The 24,419-nt window shown below is 40.4% G+C and overlaps 3 protein-coding genes and 1 pseudogene across 4 annotated transcripts; 3 read left to right on the top strand and 1 right to left on the bottom strand.

Moving 5' to 3' along the window:
- The first annotated feature begins 26 nt into the window (after window positions 1–26).
- Window positions 27–4,689, top strand: ugt5g1 (UDP glucuronosyltransferase 5 family, polypeptide G1). 2 transcript variants are annotated; one of them, XM_020645631.3, is made up of 2 exons: window positions 27–441; window positions 1,579–4,689. In XM_020645631.3, exons 1-2 carry the CDS (start codon window positions 427–429, stop codon window positions 3,160–3,162), a joined length of 1,599 nt encoding a protein of 532 aa, XP_020501287.2. In that variant the 5' UTR covers window positions 27–426; the 3' UTR covers window positions 3,163–4,689. The 2 variants fall into 2 exon arrangements, with proteins under 2 accessions (XP_020501287.2, XP_065806708.1); XM_065950636.1 differs by lacking the exon at window positions 27–441 and adding an exon at window positions 471–1,482.
- Window positions 4,690–5,791: 1,102 nt separating this feature from the next.
- LOC136177400 (UDP-glucuronosyltransferase 2B15 pseudogene) lies at window positions 5,792–11,717 on the top strand (annotated as a pseudogene).
- Window positions 11,718–13,499: 1,782 nt separating this feature from the next.
- si:dkey-165a24.9 (probable G-protein coupled receptor 132) lies at window positions 13,500–18,571 on the top strand. The gene is made up of 3 exons (XM_020645640.3): window positions 13,500–15,582; window positions 15,678–16,499; window positions 17,595–18,571. Exons 2-3 carry the CDS (start codon window positions 15,892–15,894, stop codon window positions 18,001–18,003), a joined length of 1,017 nt encoding a protein of 338 aa, XP_020501296.2. The 5' UTR covers window positions 13,500–15,582; window positions 15,678–15,891; the 3' UTR covers window positions 18,004–18,571.
- A 1,622-nt stretch (window positions 18,572–20,193) lies between these two features.
- Window positions 20,194–21,885, bottom strand: LOC109992805 (prostaglandin D2 receptor 2-like). Its single transcript, XM_020645572.3, has one exon. It carries the CDS (start codon window positions 21,683–21,685, stop codon window positions 20,570–20,572), a length of 1,116 nt encoding a protein of 371 aa, XP_020501228.2. The 5' UTR covers window positions 21,686–21,885; the 3' UTR covers window positions 20,194–20,569.
- Between the last annotated feature and the right edge of the window lie 2,534 nt (window positions 21,886–24,419).

Here is a 24,419-nt window from a genome sequence, read left to right as displayed (position 1 = left end):
TTAATTTGTTGGCCTTCCAAACTTCACAATTTAGATAATTGATTATAGCTCCACCACTGGCCCAATCGGGATCAAAATCCTCCAGCTGTGGAAAATGTAATCTTTCTAGCTCTTCGCAAACTCAGCTAATAGCTTGAGACAAAAACAAAACATTCTCATAAACCATCCTAATAAGGTTGTGCTCCTTTGGGACTTGAACCCTAATGCTCTTAATGTAATGCAACTCAAGTAATTACTCAATGCTTGATCTGTACTAGACCATGTTCATGAAGAGCTTTTCACATTGACCTTTGTCCCAAATGCGAAACCTGTATATACTGGACTTTGGACTGTTAGAGTAGGGTCTGTGTAAAAGCCTTGTGGAAACTCACATACCACATACCGTCCTGGCTCACTCAAGCTCTGGAGCAAAAGCCAAACTTCTGGATGTACACCAACCAGGTGAGGCATTGCATTAACCTTTTAATTGAAGAATTGTGCATTGCGAAACCTGTATCAAACATTGATCTTGGCCTGTTGGAGTTAGGCAACAGTCAACAAGAGATAAGAGAGTGGTGGTTAACTGAGGACAGGCAGAATACACCAGATGTTTTTAAGCTTTCAGGATTTCATTGTGGGAGATAACTTGATAACTGAGTGTAAGAAGTTTGTTTTTCATATATAAATTATGCAATATGTGTAATTCGCCCCTCTTTATCTGCCACAATTGAGCCTTCGGAACAAGTACAATATAAAACTCCTGATAAAGCTAAAGATGTAGAAATGAACTTGACTTGATGTTTCTGTTGTTTAAATAAAATCTGCTGTTGAGGCGGCAGTGTGAGTAAGCGCTGAAGTAGGTCTATTTTTAGTTCTTAGTCCAAATACTGTAGTAGAACTTTTCTTAGATTGAGATACGTATGGTTGGGTTTTTTTTGTCAGTTCTTTTGTGGTTATTTGTACAAGGCTTTTTGGTCAGACGACTTTTATGTTGTTCATTCACAACTGGACACTGGTCTTTTAGTAAGACATCAAACCTCTGACAGTCCTCTGCATATGACTGTGGATTAGACTTTGCATGAAGGAGGAAAAGGTAAAATCACTTTCTGCATTCCTACCTGGAGATAGAAAACATGCATTATAATTATGAATAATATACCTGTAAATCATGTGTAAACTACATGTTAATCGAATGTTTGTCACACAAGGTTTATTGCCTGGTACCAGTTGGTGATGCTTATAAAATAGTAAAATATAAATAAGTATATCTGTTTAGCTATGTTTTGTAGGTATTGTGTGTTTGCCTTTGTTTTGGGATTTTTGGGTGTGTTTCAGAGTTTACATCATTTCCAAATTTGTTGCACATTTGTGCGATGTAATTTGGCCTGTGTCAACTACTTTAATGGTGGCTCAATGGAAGAGATGGTCGTTTCTCAACCAGAAGGCCAGGGGTTAGATCCCAAGCTTCTGCAGACACATGCCTGATGTGTCCATGGGCAAGATGTAATTATGATATGATAGGCAAGACATATGAGCTATAATACCTAAAGATCATTGGGATTTACAATTTTAACCATTTCTGTCTTCTGTCTCTCATAGGGAATGTCGAAGATAATCCCAGTATTCCTGATAGGGCTCTGCTTCCTGTTGCTCAGGCCCACTTGTTGTGATGGCAGCAGGATTCTGGTAGTACCTGTTGATGGCAGCCATTGGCTCAATATGGAGGTCCTCCTCAAAGAGCTGCACTCCAGAGGCCATGATATCACTGTCCTGTACTCTGCCAAGAGCTGGTACATCCCTAAAAACTCTACATTTTTCACATCAATTACTAGACGTATGATGGAGGATGATACGGACAAGAATGCCTACAATCGAATGCTTTTAGATGTTATGGAATGCCGCAAGTCGATGCCCTTTATACGCACCTTCTGTCAAAACAACTTAATAGGATCCATGTTGGATAAGGGCCACAAAATCCTTGCAGGAGCAACTGCTGAAATGTTAGATGACACTGTTTTTATCAAGGAGCTGCAAGATGCCAAGTTTGACCTGATGTTAACAGACCCTGCCCTGACTATAGGGGTTCTGTTGGGTAGTTACCTCAAGCTGCCAATGGTTTTTAACGTTCGCTGGATTAATACTGGTGAGGCCCATTTCACCATAGCTCCCTCGCCTCTGTCCTATGTACCGGTGCCTGGAAGTGAACTTCATGATCAAATGAATTTTCTGGAAAGGACCAAGAATATTTTACATTATCTACAAAGCTTTTATCAGCTGCACTTTATACTGAATCCTCATTATTCAGATCTGCTCCAGCGGCACTACCCACCTGGTTCTGACTTGTTGTCTATGCAGTATGCAGCTGATCTCTGGTTGATTAGAACAGATTTTGTTTTTGAGTTCCCTCGCCCCACAATGCCCAATGTGGTCTACATAGGGGGGTTCCAGTGCAAGAAGGCTAATCCCCTCCCTGTTGAGCTGGAGGCCTTCATGCAGAGCTCTGGGGAGCATGGAGTGGTAGTCATGTCCCTTGGGACGTTCGTTTCAGTCCTGTCTCGTGAGGCCACAAACGCAATTGCTGCAGCTTTTGCTCAGCTCCCTCAGAAGGTGGTGTGGAAGTTTGCTGGTGAAAAGCCTTCATCCTTGGGGAACAACACGCTCTTGGTGAACTGGCTCCCTCAGAACGACCTCCTTGGCCATCCCAAGACTCGTGCCTTTGTAGCCCATGGTGGCACCAATGGCATGTATGAGGCCATTTACCATGGCGTTCCTGTTGTAGGCCTGCCCCTTCTCTTTGACCAGTTTGACAATGTTCACCGACTTAAGGTCCGCGGGGCAGCTCAACACGTTGAGGCAAGAACACTTACAGAGGAAGGCTTCTTAGAGACTTTAAAGGATGTCCTTAACAATCCTTCCTACCGTGACAACATGCAGCGACTTTCAATGCTGCATCGGGACCTGCCAATATCACCAATAGATACCGCCATTTTTTGGATTGAGTATGTCCTAAGGAACAAAAGGGCCACCCATCTTCAGTCAGCAGGTTTTAGTATGCCTTGGTACTCCTATTTCTGTCTAGATGTGGCTGTTTTCTTCATCATTATCATTGTCGCTTTTGCCTGGGCATTAATTGCATTCTGCAGGATTCTCTGCAAGTCAAGACGGAAAAGGAAGGCAGAGTAACTGATTTTAAAATGCTCAGTGACTTTTTTTTCTTAGTAAATATTTGAGTATATTCTGAGTTTTGTTGGAAAAACTGATTGATGGGGAGTATCACAGTCCCTCAAAAAGGAACCTCTGAATATTGTCTCAATTATTAGAGTTGGATCGTACTTGAAAGAAGTTAGTAACAGTTGTATCACTAACTGTGATTCTTGATGAAAAACATGTAAACATAGCCTGTTTTTGCTGCATGCTTAATCTCCTTGTTTAAGGGCTACCGCAGTTTCAGACAATAGAATACAGTAACTAGCCTGTAGAAATAGTCCATCTTTGGATCTGGGTTAGCGTATCTGGCAGACCTTTAACATCAGACATCTTTTTGTCTGCAGTTCCAGCCGTACTTGTCTGGCATGGAAGAAAATGGTGGTTTGTATTGTTTCATTCAAACTTCCCAGTTGTGGTTCTAAAACATTGCTAAAGGTGATACACACAGAGCCAACATGTTTGCGTCAAACTGGACAAAATAATCTTTAAGACATATAGCTTGGATTCACTTCAGACCAGACTCCTGTCATTTAACCAAATAAATTGTGCCACCCAGTGAAAAAACAGGTTTAGTTTCTATATATTGTGAGTTTATTCTCCCTCTGATTGTATTATTTCTTCCTTACAGTATTTTAACATCCAGCACTGAAAGAGCTCCACTCTTGAAGTTTCACTGTTAAGTTTCTTATGATCTAAAAACTCAGTCAGAGAAGGACAAAATTGGGAAATATTTGTGTGTATTAATTGTTGCTTAAATTAACTTAACACAAAAAAAAATATGGAAATCCATTGAGTCTTACTTGTCATAAATCCAATCTTTGGTGACATCCAAATCCAACCCATTCTCAAAGCAGACTTGAGACTGTAGGGTATTTAATGCACGAAACACAGTTTATTTGATTCATCTTTTAACTAGTTTAGCTTATTAGCAAGTGTTTGAATTGGGTTTCGAAAAGAACCATTTTGGCTGATTAAACTATTTTTATGTTCACACCAATCAAGCAGCAGTATAAACAGATCAAATGAAACCAAAACAGCGGGAACATGCTGCCATGAAAACAAAAAAATTACAAGAAAAGACAAGATGAACAATGTTTAAACTAAAGGTGGATTTAATTGTGAAGATTGAATTCTAAGGTTCTTTACTTGTGTTTGGTTAAAAAGAAGAAGAAGAAAGAAGCCTGATCCTGTAGCTATTCAGGAAAACTTGCAACCCACATGAGAAGAGATTGAATTTTAACCAACAGACCCGTTAACTCCACCTATGGCACTTCATCATGACCTCTACATCAATGTATAGATCTACTTTCATGTTGTGTTAATTTTGGCGACCCCTGTAGACCAAAAAAGGGTATTTTACCTTTTTAACCAGCCAACTTTTCATTTGCTGCTTGTTCTGAAACTATGTGAACACTTGGAAACAACAACTTTATCTTTCAACAAATCACTTTGTTAGATTGTGGTCAGATATCAATCATTCAAAATAAAACCTATTTAACCAGTTTTGTACTTGATGGTTCATTCAGTCATATAAAGGCATCAGAATGAAAACTGCACCATAACATGTAAAAACTCTTCACATTCAGTTTAAGATAAGATAATTTCTCATACACAAACACATTTTGGATGGAAACTTCTTTGTGTCCCAGAGCTCAATCTGAATGCATGATGGGTTTTATGTAACTTCATTTTAATTACTGCTCTCTTCAGGCCTGGTTTTGTATAACGCGTGCAAGGAAGTAAGGTGTGTCCAAGAAGAACCTTGAAAATGTGTTTTGATTATTAGTAAACAGCTGTCAACATGTGATAGTACATGCAGGGCATGCGAGTCAATGGATGTGAACACTGTCATTACGACTGAAACGAGCCGTGTCATGACACAGAACAATTGAGGGAAGGAAAGGTTCAGAACCAGCAAGCGTCCCGCGGGCTTTGCTCAGATTTTTGGAACTGAGTTCAACTCCGAAAAGGTGCAATGAATGTCGAAAAAGACTCCCACAAGGAAAATCAGAAGTAATTGTTGTTTGTTTTTTAGGCACTTCCTTATTCAGCTGATCACCATGGCAACAAAGGTGAAAAAAAAAGCAGAGAGAGTCCTCGACATCTAAATGCTGTCCAGTCTTACAACACCAGCCGCTCTGGCCCCTTTAATGATTTAACTCTAAGTGGCTTCCTCTGCAGTAATGTGGATGTTTGCTTTACATCAATTATGATGTGTTTTTTTTTTGCACCATGCACTTCATATTACAAATCTAGAAACGTGTACTAATATGGTGGAAATTGGCTCATGTGTAATCTATTGTTTCAATCAGCCCTGAATTCATCCATGATGACACATCTCCACATGATGGAATTCTCTGTCAATAGATTAAAATAAAATGTTAACACTTTCTAATCATGTCCACTGAGAAACACCTGCCACACACATGCACAGATTACACAAAGGTACAGAGTTAGAAAACCAGAGACTTGGATAGCTGAGAAAAAGAATACAACCTGAGACATTCCCCAAAATATCATAATCACAGTACAGCTGCATCCAACGTCTGATTTAGTCTGAAAGAAAACTGTGCAAAATTAATTTTAGAAGTTGATTTAAAATTCAGGATTTTTTTTATATTTGCAAAATATATGATAAATGACAAAAAATGCAATTGCAGCAGTGGTCAAATCCCAAGTTTGGGGTGTTGTTGTAGCATTTCTCTGGTTATAATAACTGAGAAGAAACGTTTCATTTGGTTTAAAAAGCAAAGTCTCATTTTGAAAAGATCTAATCTAATATATTGGAACACTGCTGCACCACCACTGAGCATTAAGAGTGCCTTTGTCTCCCCCTGCTGGATATACAGGGAATGATTCATTGGATGGTGTTCTTCCCAGGATGCACATTGTGTGTCCATGTCCATGAGGTAGTGTTGTAGTCAAGACCAAACTAACCGAGACCAGAGTGCTTCGAGACCGAGACCAGACCATGACATTTAGGGATCGAGACTGAGTCAAGACCAAGACCGAGGCAGGGCGAGACCGAGACAAGCAAAGATTATAAATATCACAGACAAATCATCATCTGGTGGGTACAGCAGGCATGTCACTCACTTGGACCGTAACACTGGGAAGGTTGCAATGTTTTTTGTTCTTTTAGAAAAGGGTGTTTTCCTTCATATCAAAGTAATGAAGTAGAAAAATAACCTGTCAGTGGGGGTCTTGACTGGTCTTGACAAGACCGAATAAAAATGCTTTTGATTCCGAGACGAGACCGAGACCTTCAAAAAGTGGTGTCGAGACCAAGATGGATTTTGAGTAGGACAACACTTCCATGAGGGAGGGGTGTGAAGGTACGTATATTGGACAAATGACTCGGAAACTTGTCACACTCCTTTACTTTCATGGCTATACACTTTCTTAGTATTTTTTGTTTTCCTGCACAGATATGGCAGCTGACCATGTTCTTGCTTCCACCCAACCACCCCTTCAAGGGATTTCATCCAAACTCTTCAAGGATGTAGGAAAGCTTTGGAGCAGAGCCAGGGCAGCATTATAAGGCCCCTTACAGCAGGTTTTGCAACTCCCATTTGTCAGGGTCACAGAGCCTCAAACTATTTTAATCACAGAACCAAAGTAATGTGATCAACACTCTGTCAACTTGAGTGAGCAGAAACATTTGCAAGCACATGTCATAGACATTTGTAGGATTCTGTCATGAAGGATTTTAGAAGCTTGTTTTAAAGAAATGGAAGCATGTGTGATTCATTGTTTTTGGGTTAAAGGTCAGGCCCAATTTCTGACAAGAGCTGAAAGATGTCATGATCCATCACATTTTTTGGCATCGGCAGAAGACATTAAAAAGAAGATTAAGTTCCAGGTGTGCATGGAAAACTGTCTTGTGCGTCCCACTAACTATCCCGTGAGCGTGAGATAGTTTTCTGTTAGTTTCTATTGCTCACATAAACAATATTGTGTGCACACAAGAAAACTTCTCTTGATTACTAGAAAACTTTTGGTGTGCCCTTGAAAGTTTCTGCCATTTTGTCTTTTAGCTTCTCTGTAAGATAGCCCAAAGAGTTTCACATGTGCATGCTATACTTTCTTAATGGGCACTCAACACCTTCTCGAGAGCACAGAAATCTTTCTTATTAACACACAAAACGTTCTCACGAGTCCACTAAGAAATGTTCTTGAGAGAATGGGTTTCTGACGCCATCTAGAAACTATTTTTTCCTTTATTTTTTTCCAGTCCATGTCCCTTTACTGCACGGCTCCATTCATTTTATATTACAGGATGTTCTATCGCCTTTGTTTTTTTCCTCAAATAAAATCTTTTTCTGCCTGGAGGAATGTTAAAATGTTCAGAAATAGTTATTTTGTCTGCCTCTGAGGTAGGTCTGTGTTGAGCTTGTGTTTAAATGTCAGTATTGTTCTGAGTCAGGATGAATGATATACCTCAGTTTGTAAAAGTGAAAGGTTACATAGTGTATATTTCTAGTACTATTTTACCACCACAGTATTATTATTCTTAATATTGAATTACTTTAAAAATGTTTGTTTTTAAATTTTAACAAAAAAATGGCATTTTTGTCTTTAAAGAGCATATTATGCCCTTTTTGGGGTTTGTATATTTAATCTATGTACCTACTTTTGTACGTTCACAATAGATAAATTCCGAAAAAAGTGTCTGTTTTCATGTACTGCTCCTCCTTGCTCCCTCTACGCTCTGAGTCCGTCAGCTACACTCTATTGAGCCCCCACTGCAGAGCCCCACGTGGGCCAAGTCGTTATTGGTCAGTTGCTCAGCACGGTTCTCGGAAATGTCCCGCCTCTTTTACCATATTGGGAATGCAGCCACTGGCTCCATCCGAGGGGAGCATAAACATTAGCACCTTAGCACTACTGTGCTACCGCAGGCTACGGCATATCGTGGGTGTGCTACAGAAGTTTAAACTTTAAGAGATTTAAAATTTAAGAGCTTAAACTCATAAATTTACGAGTTTATTCTCGTAAATTAATTTTTTTAATGTTTTTAACGTGGCCCTAATCCTCTGTCGACAGCTAAAGAGAGAGAGGAAATGTTGGGAGCAGAGAGGGGGGGATTATGCGCCCGAGGTCGGACTCAAGCTCAAGAGGACTAGAGCCTCCGTACATGGCGTACACAACATTACCAATAGGCTATGGGCGCTCCTGTTTATTTTTATTTATTTTTTTAACTTTTTGCTATTTTCCTCCTTGTTTGAGCTGTTGTAAAAACCACATTTTCCGTGGGGTCAATTAAGTTGATCTTATCTTATTTAAGTAAGAAATACATTACGAGAAAAGGTTTTGGGCTCTCTGATGTGAATAATAAGTAAACTATAAAGTCTCAAATGGCTGTTGGATTGTCACAGAGGGAATCATTGTACTTCTGTGACATTCAGAATGACTGTGCAATCGATCATATATGGATTTATTTTGTGCTTCATCTGCAGCAGACTTTTCTTTCTGATCTAGTCTGACTTTCATTTAAATTTTTTCTTACTTCCTCTCAATTCACTTATACATTCATGTCAATTTTTCAGTTGGTTATATGTATTAATGTGGCATCTACAGGTTTAATTGAACAGGTTTTTCTTCATATCCCTGATAAAATGCATGGATTGTTTGTCCTGGGGACCTGGGGATGTGTGTGTGTGTGTGTGTGTGTGTGTGTGTGTGTGTGCTGGAGATTAAATCTCTGATTGGCTAATCCTGCTCTGAGCAAACATGACTATTTCAAGCTGTTCTTGAAGATTATGCTGTGCTTCACCATAAGTAAAAGTAGCATGCATGCTATATCGTCTTGTCATTTTTACTTAGGTGACGATCTCAATGGTTATTCTCATAGTAAATGATACACACATAAATCTTGATGTGTACAATAAAAACTCTAAACATGAACTTTGCTCATGTCAACTGAACTGACTCTTGTTAAAGCACGAGGCAACAAGAGATCAATCACCTTGTAAATGAATGTTTTTTAAACTAAATTTAAGGTTGATTAGAATATATATTTTTGTGAACACTTGTACTAAATGACCCGTAATGTCCAGAGCTGTTGTTCCCTGGCTCAGGTTTGTTTAACTCCACAGAGGCAGAGGAGGGGAGGAGGGGGAAAGGCTGCAGCTCACTGATATGACTGTTCAACTGTGACTTGTGCGCTTATTGTAATCACCAGCGCTCACTTTATTTTCCCTCCACTGTATGACCTCGCATGCTTCCTCCGTCCCTCGTTCCCTTGCCACTCCCGTCTCACACACTCTGACTGTGTCCCAGTTTGGCTTTCGGCCCAGTTCTGCCTGAAAGTTTTCCACATCCATCAGACTGTAAAGGTTGTGCAGTAAACCAGCCATGTGAAGACAATCGCAGGGACAGAATTAAAGAACTGACACTGGATGTAGTTAAATGAGCAGCAGTTGGAAGTTGAGCTGGAGATAAAGTGATGAATAACTTTGTAGTAGGACGATCAATAAAGAAATATGTTTTTTTTTAAAGGCATTCAACACTGACTCAACAACAGGAGGGGAAGACATCTTGAAATAACGCTGTGTAGTCACAGAAGTAGGTATATCTAATGACATTAATTATAGGCTAAAGGAGCCACTTGTTGAAATCAGGCATTATGCATCAATCATAGAGCTGCTCAAAGATGAAGCTAGCTCAATTCTGTTTGAATTAGGAGCAAGACCAATCACTGCTTTTCATCATCAGTACTATGTATCTTACATGAAATCATTTGCATATACTCCACTGTGCTACAGTAAGTGACAGTATTTGGTCCCACCTTATGATGTGATTAGAAATTCTATGTATATCAGGACATAGTTTGTTTAAAGCATGCTGCAAAAACAGGCTTTTTGAACACTACCAACACTACCTAGCCATATAAATAGACAAGATAAGACAGGTAAGGCATTAGCTTAACTTCCAATGAATACTCAGTTCATTAGTTTTGCTTACAATGAATACGTTTGCTACCATCAACAACGATTTAGCTACACTTAGATTAGCACAAGATAGACATACTTTCCTTTAGTTTGCTGAAGGCTTTTGCACAAAACTCCTGGGGCCGTATTCACAAAGCTTCCTAAGTACTAAAAGTTGTTCCTAGTGACAAAGTTCTAAGAAAATTCTTAGAATCAGGACTTTTTCTAAGAATTTCCCCTCAAAGTTACGACTAGATCCTTGTTAGGTGGGGGTTGTTTCTGCTGTATGAAATCAATTATGAAATCGCAAAACAGACTGTGAATTATTATTCACCTGGTTCTGACTTGTTGTCTATGCAGTATGCAGCTGATCTATGGTTGATTAGAACAGATTTTGTTTTTGAGTTCCCTCGCCCCACAATGCCCAATGTGGTCTACATAGGGGGGTTCCAGTGCAAGAAGGCTAATCCCCTCCCTGTTGAGCTGGAGGCCTTCATGCAGAGCTCTGGGGAGCATGGGGTGGTAGTCATGTCCCTTGGGACGTTCGTTTCAGTCCTGTCTCGTGAGGCCACAATCGCAATCGCTGCTGCTTTTGCTCAGCTCCCTCAGAAGGTGGTGTGGAAGTTTGCTGGTGAAAAGTTCTTGGGGAACAACACGCTCTTGGTGAACTGGCTCCCTCAGAACGACCTCCTTGGCCATCCCAAGACTCGTGCCTTTGTAGCCCATGGTGGCACCAATGGCATGTATGAGGCCATTTACAGGAACAGTTCCTGTTGTGGTCCTGCCCCTCCTCTTTGACCAGTTTGATAATGTTATCCGGCTTGAGTTCCGTGGGGCAGCTCGACACGTTGAGGCAAGAGCACTTACAGAGAAAGTCTTCCTGGAGACTCTGCAGGATGTCCTTGAGGCCCCCTCTTATCGTAACAACATGCAGCAACTTTCTCAGCTGCACAGGGACCTGCCAATGTCACTAATGGACACCAGCATATTTTGGATTGAGTACGTCATTAGAAACAAGGGAGCTGCTCATCTTCAGTCAGCAGGTTTTAGTCTGCCTTGGTACTCCTATCACTGCCTAGATATTGCTCTTTTTATTATCATCCTCATTGTAGTATTTGTCTGGGCATCAGTCGCATTCTGCAGGATTATCTGCTGCCAAAGATCCAGAATAAAAATGAAAGCAGAGTAAAACATATTCTAAAGAAATATATTGAGTCCTGAGAAATATTCTGACTGTGGAAGGAAAAGCCAGCTGGTTTGTGGAATGTCCCAATCTCTCACAAATAATCTGAAATGCTTGAATGCAAGAATAATGTTCTGTCCATGTAACATGTCAACAGAAAATCCTGCAACCCTTTGGACTATTGTATGAAATCCCCTTCGATATGGCACACATATGGTCAGCGACCTCCTGGTACTGCATTGTGAACTCTAAAACTGAAAAAGTTTCATTTTGCTACGTTGCTACGGACTTTAATTTGTGTTGACTTTGGCGACCCATGTGAATCAAGCAGTATGTGTTTTTTGTTTTTTGCCATTCTTGTCCTGTGAGCACATACTATAGTAGTACAAACTCAATAAATTTACATGAACAGTTGAGTCAAGTCGACACCATTCATTTGGAGTCCTTTCCTTGTCCCAGCATGCAAGCACAGGGAGGAATTGATTTATTGACAGAAGTATGTTTGACTCCATTAGAGGTGGCCAGTGCCACCATAGACCGGTAATATTAATGGACAAAACCTGAGTGACGTCAGCCATCTGTTAAGGCAAGGGGTTCCCGGGGCTCATCGGCAGCAGACGCCATGTTGGAAATCCTGTCTCAACCTAACTTTCAGTCAGCCTTACGACAGGCTGAGAGCTGGAGCTGAGGCTGGGTTTAAGCTTCTTGACAAACCGTTACATCACGCCCACCTGTCAATCATGTCAGATACACACCTAACTATGGATAGCACATATCGTTTTCAAAATCAAAACTGAGCCATTAAAAAAAAATCACCCCCTGAACAGTGTGTGCCAGTGATGACAATAACTAATCAGACCTATTTTGTTTTTTGTACCAGGCTGTTTATTTATGCTGTAAAAACTTTTTTGCCAGTCATGTGTATGTGACTTCCAGGGTTCCTGGAGCCAGCCTCAAGCAGACACCCGACAAACTGCAGAATTTTGCACTTCCGCAATGGCTTCATTTTTCAAGACCGGAGGTTGCCGCTTTGTGGTCACCTGTCAACTTGCTCAATTGAAACCTTCTTCTGGTTGATTAGGTCGCATACTGAACAATCGACAAAACATATTTTGTATGTACTCCACGCTTTAATTTCTCCCCAGTTTTCTTCTACACATTGTATACAGTTTTATTTTGTATTCATTTAATTTGTATTTATTTATTTAAATAGGGACAGTGCACATTAATGAACATAAACATGTAAATGTGTTAGATTATAGCCATAGGCTAATTTCCATCTGTAGTCCCTTGGCAGGTTGGTGGTAAACAGGTAAACAAATTACATAAAACCCAGATGACAAGCATAACCAATACAACAAGTAATGAAAAAACAACAACATGACTTCTGGGTTAAAGCTTGGCAAAGAGTTTGTGGAGCACCTAGGCCCAGGCGCGGAGCCTATGGCTCATTGCAGAGGGGGCGGGGACCAATAGTGGGCCCTTAAACTGTCTATAGGCTATATAGCATATGCTGTAGCCTATATAGTAATATAGTATAGCATTTATGGTATAATATCGGCTGTATGGAGATACAAGACGGGGCGGGACGAAGAGAAATGCCGCTGCAGATTACAAAGGGTGCTATTACAGTGACAGGGACTTATCAGTGAGTGACCTGCTGATGTTTAAGCAGAACAAGTGCTGATATGTCTGTGCGCATATTCCACCGATTAAACAAGTAAAGCAGACTTCATTAGCTGGACGGGAAACCAAAGATAGAAGGCAACTACAGTTTAACATTCAGTGAAGTTGGACACTCATCCAGCCACACAGCCAAACAGACAATACAATAAAACCACACATTGTCAACCCAAGCACTACAACAAACTTTGTAAACAGTGTGACAGCAATGGCCTGCCGTTCATACAGTACGATAACCAAGCAGACGCGGCGGTCTACAACACATGCACCCACAAACAAAAGACCAGCATCTAAGCATAATCTCAAATCATGATGAAACAATTTACCAATTAAGTTTTCATCAACACTGTCGCTTTCCTGCACGGAGATAGCTGGGTGCTCCTCGCTAACATGTTTATTTGCTTGGCTAGTTTCGTTTACGTTAGTGGAGCTAGCAACGGGAGGAGACTTGCCAGGTTGAGTTGTTGAGTTGTCAATGAGAAAACTTTTTTTATTTAGTTTAGAAAAACTGCGAGGTAAACAGAAATAAAGCAGACAGATGACTAGGTTTTTAAAACTCCAGACAGCAGCGGGGGCCCAGCAAAGGGGGTGCTAAGAGGTGGAATCAATGACATTACAAACAGGCCACAGCACCCTGCTGGTGCTGTTTGCTGCTGAAGTTGAGAACCCCCTTGGCAGTGGAGGGGGGCCACTCTCTGCTCTACAAAATACATTGTGTGTCTTGATTGCGACAAAAGAAAAGAGAGACTCAGAGCTAGTCAAACTAACTTTATTCAAAAATTAAACTAAATAACAAAATGCATGTTAAATTTGGCTCCTTGAGACAACAGTGGGCCCGGGGCTGCCGTACCTTCTGCCCCCACACTCGCTCCGCTACTGCCTAGGCCTGTTGGCAGATTGAGGTACATCCACATACAGTAAGAGAAAATAACCCCCAACCACATTGTTTTAATCCTACTTAATAAAATTATTTTGGTCGAACTAACATGCTTACACACAATTCTTTAGTTCAGTTTAAGTTGGACTAATGCAATAAATCTACTACTGACAGTAGTTCACAAAGAGCTATCCAAAGAGGCCTCGGATTTAGTGTAATCGTCATAATCATAAATAAATATAGACAGTTATAGACAGTTTTAAAACTATCGTCATGATGCTACACTACTTACAACAGTAAAATAATGGATTCCAGTAATGGGGAGACATCTTAATAACCTTCTAATTTCGGTAGGGTAAAAACTAAATTATAGTTTAAACATTACTCCCAATCTTTTTGTCTTGTACAAAATCCATATTTTATCACATAATGGAATTCCACCAGTTATGCAGCCAACAGTGCTGCATCCTCATTGGTTGTTTATGTAGTTCATTTCTGTCCCTGTGTGTTTAATATGGCCACATATTCTAATGGAAACCTAGATGCAATATTCTGAAGCAACAGGGAGGAATGTTGTCTCGTGGTTTGGTCAGTTTATTAGATCCAGGCTTGGATTATTTAATAAGTCAGAGATTTGTGGCATTATAAAGGAAACAAAGTGAGTGATTCAACCCTCCTCCCTTTGAAACCATGTTTTAAAAATACTGCCTAGCACCCATTGTCTCAATGTAACCATTCTGTACCCAAACAATTTCAATTGTGTTAGAATATTTTCCTCCCAGCAGTGCCTGAACAAAGTTCACCCTGGGTAAATGGCACCATTTGACTGTCTGTAAACTGCACAAACAAAATAAGTCATTTTCACTTCAGGGGGAAATGTTTTCAAGAGAAATCCCATCCCTGCCATATACATGTGTTTTGTCGGATTCTTTGGATAGCAGTTTTTCCCAGTTTGCCTGACAAGGTAGACAATTGTTGTTTGTATTTTTTGACCTATATGTCACAGCAGTGGTTTTAAAAAAAACACATGGCATTGTTCAGGAATGGAAAAGAAGGTAGGGATGGTTCTGTTTCCCACCCATATACTTTGGAGCACCAATGGCTGAGTTCCAAATGAATGCAATTTTAAGGTACTTGATAGTTAGAGGTGCATAAAGATAGTTATTTTACCTTTGCAATTGCCCCTCAAGGTATATATCCTCTGACTAAAGAATGTATTCTTTTACTTAACACACAACAATCAAGCTTGGCCAATTTCATGGTTTACATTGGGGAAACCAAATTTTTGCATTCCCAATCTTGTCTTGGAACAAAGGTAAAACAATATTCTGATGTGTTGAAACGCATGTTTAACCAAAGAATAGCCGTAATGTTAATGTGTTTAATGGCATGTAGCCAGCAACGTGTAATCTAAAGGGCATTAGTGGACACCCTCCATCAGTTCCTCCCCTCACAGCCCCTGTCCACCTTCATCATCCTGTCTACTGCTGGAGTTAGACTGACACAGAGTGAAGGAGAGAGTGTATGTTTTTGTTTCTGGGGTAGAAAGGCGTTCTCCTGCCTCAGGATGTTGCCTTTAAAGCTGAAGAAGTGGGTTTCCTGTGGAGGAAACGATCACAGAAAAGACAAGGCTTAGTCGAGACACGGTGTTCCCGACATTTCTTTTAGTACAGGTCACCCAGCTGCAGAGCGGGCAGCTGTCATTCTCGTTGTCCTGAGAGGTGAGTGAAATGTCTAAGTTTGATTGTTATGGTTTGATTGCTCATGCAGCTGCTGACACTAAACCATCTGAAAATGCTTCTGCTCTTCATTGCAGGTGTTTGTTTCCCCTGATGGATCCTGGATAAACTTTATTGCTGCAGAAATCAGTATTACACAATGGACCAATGACTGATTGGATTTGTCAAACTGATTACTGAAATTTCTTGTATTTTTCTTTTGCTTTGTGTAAAAGAATGGGTATTCATGCATCTACTCATCATCCTGCAGATATCTCTCGAATCTCTGCGTAAAGTCAGCTCTACTTTTCCATGAAAGGTGTTTGGAAAAATAGAGACATGTCCAATGACAGCTGCAACCTCCCTTTGGACACAGACACTATTGGGCTGACCTGTATCTACAGCCTGATCTTCTCGTTGGGTCTCCCGAGCAATTTATTGTCACTCTGGGGACTGTACCACCTGGGCCGCTCAAGCGGGGGAGGCTGCCAGCTGGTCTACATCCTCAACCTGCTTCTGTCAGACCTCCTCCAGCTGCTCACACTGCCACTGTGGATCATTTATCTCCAAAGTGCTCACCGCTGGCCCTACGGTCGGCTGACCTGTGAGCTGGTGGGCTACGTGTTTTATGTGAACATCTATGCCAGCGTCATGTTCCTGTGCCTGATCGCACTGGACAGGTGCCTTGCTATCGTGTACCCGTTGAGCAGTCGCCGGGTGCGGACTATCAGGGTGGCAGCGATGAGTGGGGTGGCAGTTTGGACCCTCACCTTCCTGTTCTCCCTGAGTGGGTTGCTGCCCACAGTGTTTGATCCAGATAGACTGCTGTGTCTAGAGCACTACCCTGTCAGCCCCTCATACGCCCGCTTCAAGATCACCACCGTGGCCCTTGGGTTTCTGCTGCCATGCACCATACTTGGGTGAGTGCCAGTCATCATAATGCTGCTGCAGCCTATAATTATTATATATGCCATTTAATGTGTCTTACCATATACTGTATAAAACATGGACATAGTCAATGCCGTCACCAATTGGTTTCTGAAGAGGCACTATGATGCCCAACAATAGTATCAGCCGTTTGGAAATGCTATCTCAACCTAACTGTCTATAAATCTACACACAGGCAAAGAGGTGAAGTTCATGTAGCCCTTAAGCCTCCTGGTAAACAGCTACTATTCACCCACCTGTCAGTCAACTCAGCCACGCCCCTAAATGTATGCAGTCATAAGAAAATTTCACCCTTGTACAGTTTTTACCGGTAAATTAATAACAGCACATTTGCAAGTCAGCAAAAAGGGAAACTGACTAATTAAGTACTTCAAGTTAAAATCAAACATGCATTGTGACCATTTCAAGGACCCCATTTGCACCTAGTGTGAGAATGCTTCATGAATTTTCCATTCACGTTCCAAGACACAATTGTAGTTGCCAATAAATACCTAATTTAAAATTTTCAACACATTTAGGTCCTTTAATCAAGATCCCATTTAGAGGTGGGAGCGTGTATGCAAATTGGCAACATCAAAGAACAAATGAGTGCAATATTAAAATAGCATTTGCCCACTCCAGTACCATACACAAGGGAGGCAAAATATGAGGAACACCTTTCAGTACAGTACATAGCCACAACCCACTACCACTTCAAGAATGCATAAATAATACAATTATCCCCTTGTCAGTTGGATTGCTTTATATTGCAAAGGTAGTCATAATGTTATGACAGTGGAAAAGCTAAATCTGATCATCACTGTAGACATACTTACTGGTGTGAAAAAATGTACTCAAAGCTGTCCTTTTATGATTGGCTGACAACTGACAAATGTCTTTTTGTCAAATTGAAAAAAAACAAAACCGTGTAGAGGAAACGAGTCTAGTGGACTTTTTGTGATACTGAGTCACTGAGCTACTTGTATGTGATAAAGCTGATTAAAATAAATTTTCAGTCATGCTGAACTGACCACTTTGTTTGTTCTGATGGCTCATCATTTTTCTCTCCAAATCTGCTTCTCCCTTAGGTACACCTCAGCCCACATCGGGGTGACACTACGACGATCTCCCTCCCTCTCTGACCACGAACGACATAAAATTGTTGGCATCCTAGTCTTGATAACTGTCAATTTCATGGTTGTGTTTGGACCGTATCACCTCGTGTGCGGATACAGATTTGTGTCCTTGCTGTTGACTGACGAGCCGTGTGGATTAGAGCGTTCCATTTTTCTCATCCATCGCATTTGTTACGGTCTGACCAGCCTCAACACCCTGCTGGATCCCCTCTTCTACATCTTTCTGTGCTCGGATGCTCGAACAGAGCTGCAAAAGTCCTTGCCCTGCTTGGGGAGGGGGCAAAACCCACCCAAAAAGATAACTCTTGAGAACGAGAGCTCACCCAGAAGACCAGATGGAGAGTCAAACCGGGCACAATGATCTCCAAGCAATGTAGCTTGGATTCCCCACCAACTGGAGAAATTGTGCCACCCAGTGGAAAAACACTTTTAGTCTCTGTATATTATGAGCTAATGCTCTTTTTTTGTTGCATTCATTTGCCTCATAGTGTTTTCAGCGCTAAATGGGTTCCACTATGTGAGCTTACACTTTCTCATGGTCTGAATACTCAGAGTAAAACAAAAAGGAAAAAAAATAGAAACATTCATGTGTGACATGCACCCAGATCTCAACAAGCAAACTCTTGTCCTGTTACATAAATTAATGGAAATCTTTTATGTCCAAAGTGTCATAAATCCACTCTTCTATAATATGGAAATATAATCCAATGTTGCCTTAAAGGTCACATATTTTGCAAAATACACTTTACCATGTCCCTTGCCTGTTTACAACACAAAGTAAACTTAGAATTGTTTTTTGTAAAGAAATGAAACACAACTCTTCCGATTTATCTATAAAATCAGTTTTGCTGAAAACAACCATTGTGGCCATTTCACAATCAAACTCTTTTTTTGTTGCTGCGATAATTAAAATGATGTGTAAAAAGGTGTTTGCTGTCACTTATTTTGAGAAAAGAATTGGTGTGAAATGCAACGGAAACACAAACATGACTGTGGTATATTCATCATGCAACAAGTGTCACATTGCAAAACCCAGAGTACTTTCCTTTTTAGTTTTAATGATTGGAAATGTCACAGTGATGCATGGACAATAAAGCAAGTATACAATTCAATACAATATGTAAGACACATTTTCTCTACTGTAAGCAAAATTAGTGACTATAATAAAGACCACAATTTATACAAATTAGCTTCTTATACCACAGTAATAAACAGTTACATTAGTTCAAACTTTCTTAACCAAAGGAAAACTAAATAGTAGCATTAACTAGGGGTAATTCAGCATGATGTACATTTACTCAGCATCGAAGTCAAAATAAGAAAACATTTGCTGTTGTATTTTATTATTTTTTTCAGCAGGTTACTCATTTGGAGACAAAGAGCTCACTCCAAGCACAAACACAGTGAGTATTCAGTACATTTTCATATCCTGGAATTCCTGTAACTCTTGAAATGTACAGAATTTCCTCAACACAATTTACATTTGCACACTAGTAATTAGTAGTAGTATTTCTAAAGGGTTTATATGGGAGGTAGTGATCACTAACAAGTACACTCAGCATAGTACATAGTACAACAGTCAGCATGGCACCTGTTTGGAGAAGCAGTTTGAGTTTCTACAAACAACTGAAGCTATGTAAAGTACCACTGCAGAAAGGGTGACAGGAACCACGTATTTTAGCCACACAGAAAGTACTACGTGTAGCACAACAACTTGACATAAACAGTGTTTTCCACTGGGAAACCACACCACGGATCAGCTGTTTGGGTCAGGGTTAATTACAAGAAATAACAGATAACAGATAGCAAGGACAGTGAATAGAGTCAGAAATTGGGAAGAGATGCAGGAAAGGAACCACAGCTTGGATTTGAACCCAGGCTATTGGCTTAGAGGACTACTAGCCTCCATAAATGGGGCTATGTGCACTAACCACTAGGCTACCGGCATCCGGCACTTCACATGCAATTGTCTCAGAATTGCATGTGAAGTGTTATCTGTTATCTGAGGCCAATATGAATGAACAGATCTCTGCAATGCAACTCTGCATTGAAATATGTATGGTGACCAGGAACAGTGGAAAAACACAAGCAAGAAACTATTTTGATATGTGGCATAGAAAACAGGGCTGTTGTACATTTAGCTGCAGGAAGGGACTTTTACCAAGTGCACATGACCCTTTCTGCAGTAGTGGTAGATAGGTTGGCTTAAGAGTAGGAACTCCAGCTGGCTGCTCCAAACAGGGACCGTGCTGACTGTTATCTATTGTGCGTAGTATACTTACTACTGATAAGTGCCTCATATAAAAAAAGGCCATTGGATCTAAGACCTACTAACAGTTGGCCCTTCGACCTTTAAAACACCCTGACACCCGTACCTAGTTTGCTGTTAAGATTTTAATTAATGGATGTTGAAAGTGACATTCAGAATATATATATATATATATATATATATATATACATATATATATATATATATATATATATATATATATATATTCTGAATGTCACTTTCAACATCCATTATTCAGAATATCTATGATATTTGGTCTGATTGAAATCTGACTGTTTCATCCATCACCAAGCCTTATTTGGACATATATACTGTATGCTCAGCGCTGTTGAGTTTGGCTAATTTGCAAAGCACAATAAAGTGGTGTAAAATTTTAAAGCGACTGCAGATATTTCTATCCAAAACATCTGTGCAGGAAGCGTTGGGTCCAAACATTTTTTGAAGGATATAGGATCAAGGTTTGCATCAGCATCGATAACCAAGTTAAGCTAAAAAAACAAATGATGGTAAGAAGACAACGAAATCACAATTAAAGGTCTCTCTTGAACATATAAAGATCTTGGCCTTTTCAAAGAAAAGCTGCTTCTATGCAGGACAGAACAAACAAAAACTGCTCTTGAAGTTACCATGTGTTTATTTAATTCTGAGTTTCTTCTTGCTCTGTCTCCTTGTCTTTCACACCCAAGGCATTGACAGAATTTTTCTGCTTCAACATGAATTCATTGGTGCTAAGGGACCGAGCGGTGCTGCGGCGTCGGGCCAATTCTGCCAGATCCTCAGCCAGCACACTCTCCATCACGGCGCCCAGAGAATGACGGATTTTGTTGCGCAGGTCTGGGCAGCTGAACACATACAGGATGGGGTTAAGGACACTGTTAAGGAAGCCAATGGTCGCTACGTATGGGAGCGCCTCGCCTGCAAATCTCTGTGCAGGATGCCTGCTTGGCGCCACCGCCTCCATGATGATGAATAAGTGGTACGGAGCCCAGCAGAGTATGAAGGTCACCACCACGGCCACCACGAGACGGACGAAACGGAAAGGGCGTCGGCAGCCTCGGCGTGCCAAGCCTTGGTTCACGGCAGCGTAGCTGAGGATTATAATCAGCAGAGGGATCAAGAAGGCTAGGAAGAGTCTCATGAAGGCCAAGGCCACCTTTCGCTGCTGACACAGGTGTCCCAGGTCAAAGGGCTCGTTTGGGAGAAGCCGAGCGTAATTGTAGTAACACTGGATCTTGCCATCAGGTAGGGCAATGGTATCCCGGAATATGTAGAAGGGGATAGTGAAGACAACAGCCAAAGCCCAAATCACCCCACATATCTTCCCAACAAGCTGGATATTCCTGTAGTTCTGGGCCCAGACGGGTCTCAGAACCACCAAGCAGCGGTCCAAAGAAATGGCCGCCAGCAGGAAGCCGCTCACAAACATGTTGAGAAAGAAGATAGAGGAGTGGATCCTGCAGAAGGTCGTGCCCAACGTCCAGGTGTTGCCGCGGGCCATGTAGAGGGTGAAGAAGGGTAGAGAGGCGGTGGCCAGCAGGTCAGAGGCGGCAAGGTTCAGGATCCAGACGCTGATGACAGAGCGGCGGACGTGAAAGCCGACCACTCCGAGGATGAGGAGGTTTTCGATGATGCCGACGGAAGAGAACAAGCCATGGAGAGTGATGGTGAACACATTTATAGACGTGGCCTTGGTTGTTTGGTTGGATGGGATACCGCTGAAGTTTGCCTCCTTGTAGAAAGGACAATACACCATCTTGGAGGAAACACTAAAGGGTCGTCCAAGGTGATAAAACGTAACCTAAGACGTAGACTTAAGCTCAAAGATCTGCAACATAGATAACAACATGTAAGTTAGTCGCCTTAAGTGCACTTTCTAAAGTGACCACATTTGCTTCTACCACATTACTGTAAATGTCCCTTTAGAAATACATGTGTAATAAAATGCATAAATATCCATCTTTGCAAACGTAAAGGATAACTGGGTTTTATTGCATTTAACTTGTTTAATAACAGCATTTGTGTCTGTGTCAAAGCCATTATCTTGCATCAAATTAAACTTTTTTTGTGTGTATGTGCAGTCTTTGTAGCACCAGAGATCTTATCTTTAACATTTCTCACTTCCTCTTTTAGTACAAGGGTTCAGTCTGTCAGATCTTATAATGTACCAGATAATGCCATTTTGTACTTTAATATCTCTGATTGTTAGTATAATCAATCATGTAGGAATAAGCCTAAGGCTCAGGTAATAGATGAATTGACAAATGACATCATTTTTGACGACTTCATGCTCACAAGTACAAGAACTTTACACAAGCTCTAAGAGTATGTGTATTATAGCTACTATAATAGAATTTATAGCTACTGATCTACAAAAGTAGAAGCAGAAAGAAATGGACAAAATACCAATCTGGAATAAAATCTGCAAATCATCCTTTTGCAGGATAAAGATGAATCTAAAGTAAATCCACAACAGATGTTCAAAGAGTTAACATGAAACTTGTGTATTTATCTGTCTCCCTTCAAGAAAATGTGTGAAACTGAATCTTGCTTAAAATAACTTTTACTGAAGCCCTTATGCAAACATGCAGACCCCACTCGTTGTTAAGTTAAATCCCTTACCTTATTGTGTGTCTCTGTTTAGATCTTGTTCATGTCACTGAATCAGACAGAACCCAGTGTTATTCTCATGAGCATTTAACAACAATAATAGGAAGTCAAAAAACCTCAAGGGAACTTGAACACACTGCAACTATAGGTGTCAAAACAACCTCTTCTGACAAGACTTCTTATAGACCAGTCTTCTAGTTTAAATAAGGCCTGTTTGGTGTGTTGGCCTCTGAATAGAAAGTGTATGAGGAGACAAGTGCTGTCATTTATAGAGCTTTATGTGCAATGATTTGACTTTATTTTGCTCTAGTCTTGTGATTTCTTCAGAAGTACAAAATCCTCAAAACGACCTTTGGCACTGGACATTCCCATTCAAGCTGAGGCTGGATTTAAATGTAATGGACTCTGGCTGGTTAATAAAACTTTGAAGTGAGCATGATGAGGAAATGGGGTATTTTATGTCCTACTTTATCTGCCTTTTCTGGTTTTAATTTTATTGTCTGTTTTGGTTTGTTTTTTGTAGTTTTCCATAAAATTCTTATTGGAAAAAAAAACAACGACCTTTTACATTTTACAAGTTTTTGCTGCTTGTCTTCAGAAAAGTGTTGATGACCATTTACCGTCAACAGCATACATACTCACTGAAGCGAGGATACTAAAACAACAGGTAAAGAACGGACAGCACATAATAATAACAGTAAAATATGTACTTTTCTCTCTTAAAGGTACAATATGTAGAATTTTACAACAATTTTTACATTCAAATATTTTAATTAATAAAAAATGGACTAAACCTATGTTATATTTTTCTTTGTTAAAAATGTACATTCCCTCAAATATTTCCAACAGTTATCATAGCCGGGGAAAGCCGTAATTTTATAGTGTCTTGTCACGGCAGCCGCCATGATAAGCCGCCATTACAGACACAAAATGTTTATCGTTGCCGTGGAAACATGTCAATTATACTGTATAATGCACAGTATATTTTGACATTGAATGCACAGTTTGTACATTCCACCACCAGGGGGCTCTCAATCAAAATCATGGGAGTGATGGTGCGTTCCATTTACCTCGGAAATCGGATGTCGGAGCTGGTAATGACGTCACAGCGGAGTTGAGCGCGTTCTTGTTGTGAGTGTGCAACAAGTCAGACAAGCAACATGGACGCCTCTAGGAGTACCTTTGTTTTGTTAGCTGACACCAGGTGATAACAACACACTACATGATACTCTGTGCACAGAAATAACACAACAACATGTCCACAGATAGAACTTGCATGACAAAATCAGTGTGATTGATTTATTAAACAAAAAGAGAACAATGTTTTTAATAAACACTATAGTTACAGCTTAGACGTTACTGTTGATGCACATAGCAGCCATGTTGGATTTCAACTTGGGCTTCTGAAGGTTCCACAAGTTTTCAAGGCAGAATTCCGACTTCAGGGGGCAATTATAAAAGAGAACATAATGAGGCGAATTAACTACTACTTAACAGACATCTGTGTGTAGTGAGTAGTATGTAACTATTTATTTTTATCTATTAGATTTAAACCTGGAGTACATGTTTATGGTGTTATTAAAACATGGGTAGTACAGTGAAGGGGAAGAAAAATACTTGAAAAAATGAAATGAAGCAAAACAGAAGTTACCTCACGGAGTAACAAGTCAGGTCTTATATCATCTTCAATCACTCAAACTTTATTTGTATAGCACCAATTTATTATCATTAGAAATGTTATCTCAAGATACATAACGAAAAGAGCAGGTGTAGACTCTACTATTTATTATTAAGTTTACCAAGACCAGACATTGATCCACCAAGAGCAGCACCAAGCAACATTTAGCAGAACTGGACTCATGTTCAGTCAAAACTCTGTT

The sequence above is a fragment of the Labrus bergylta genome, chromosome 22, assembly GCF_963930695.1.
Source record: "Labrus bergylta chromosome 22, fLabBer1.1, whole genome shotgun sequence".
Taxonomy (NCBI): Eukaryota; Metazoa; Chordata; class Actinopteri; order Labriformes; family Labridae; genus Labrus; species Labrus bergylta.
The sequence above is the reverse complement of the archived record's forward strand: the minus strand, read 5'-3'. Positions and strand labels throughout refer to the sequence as shown.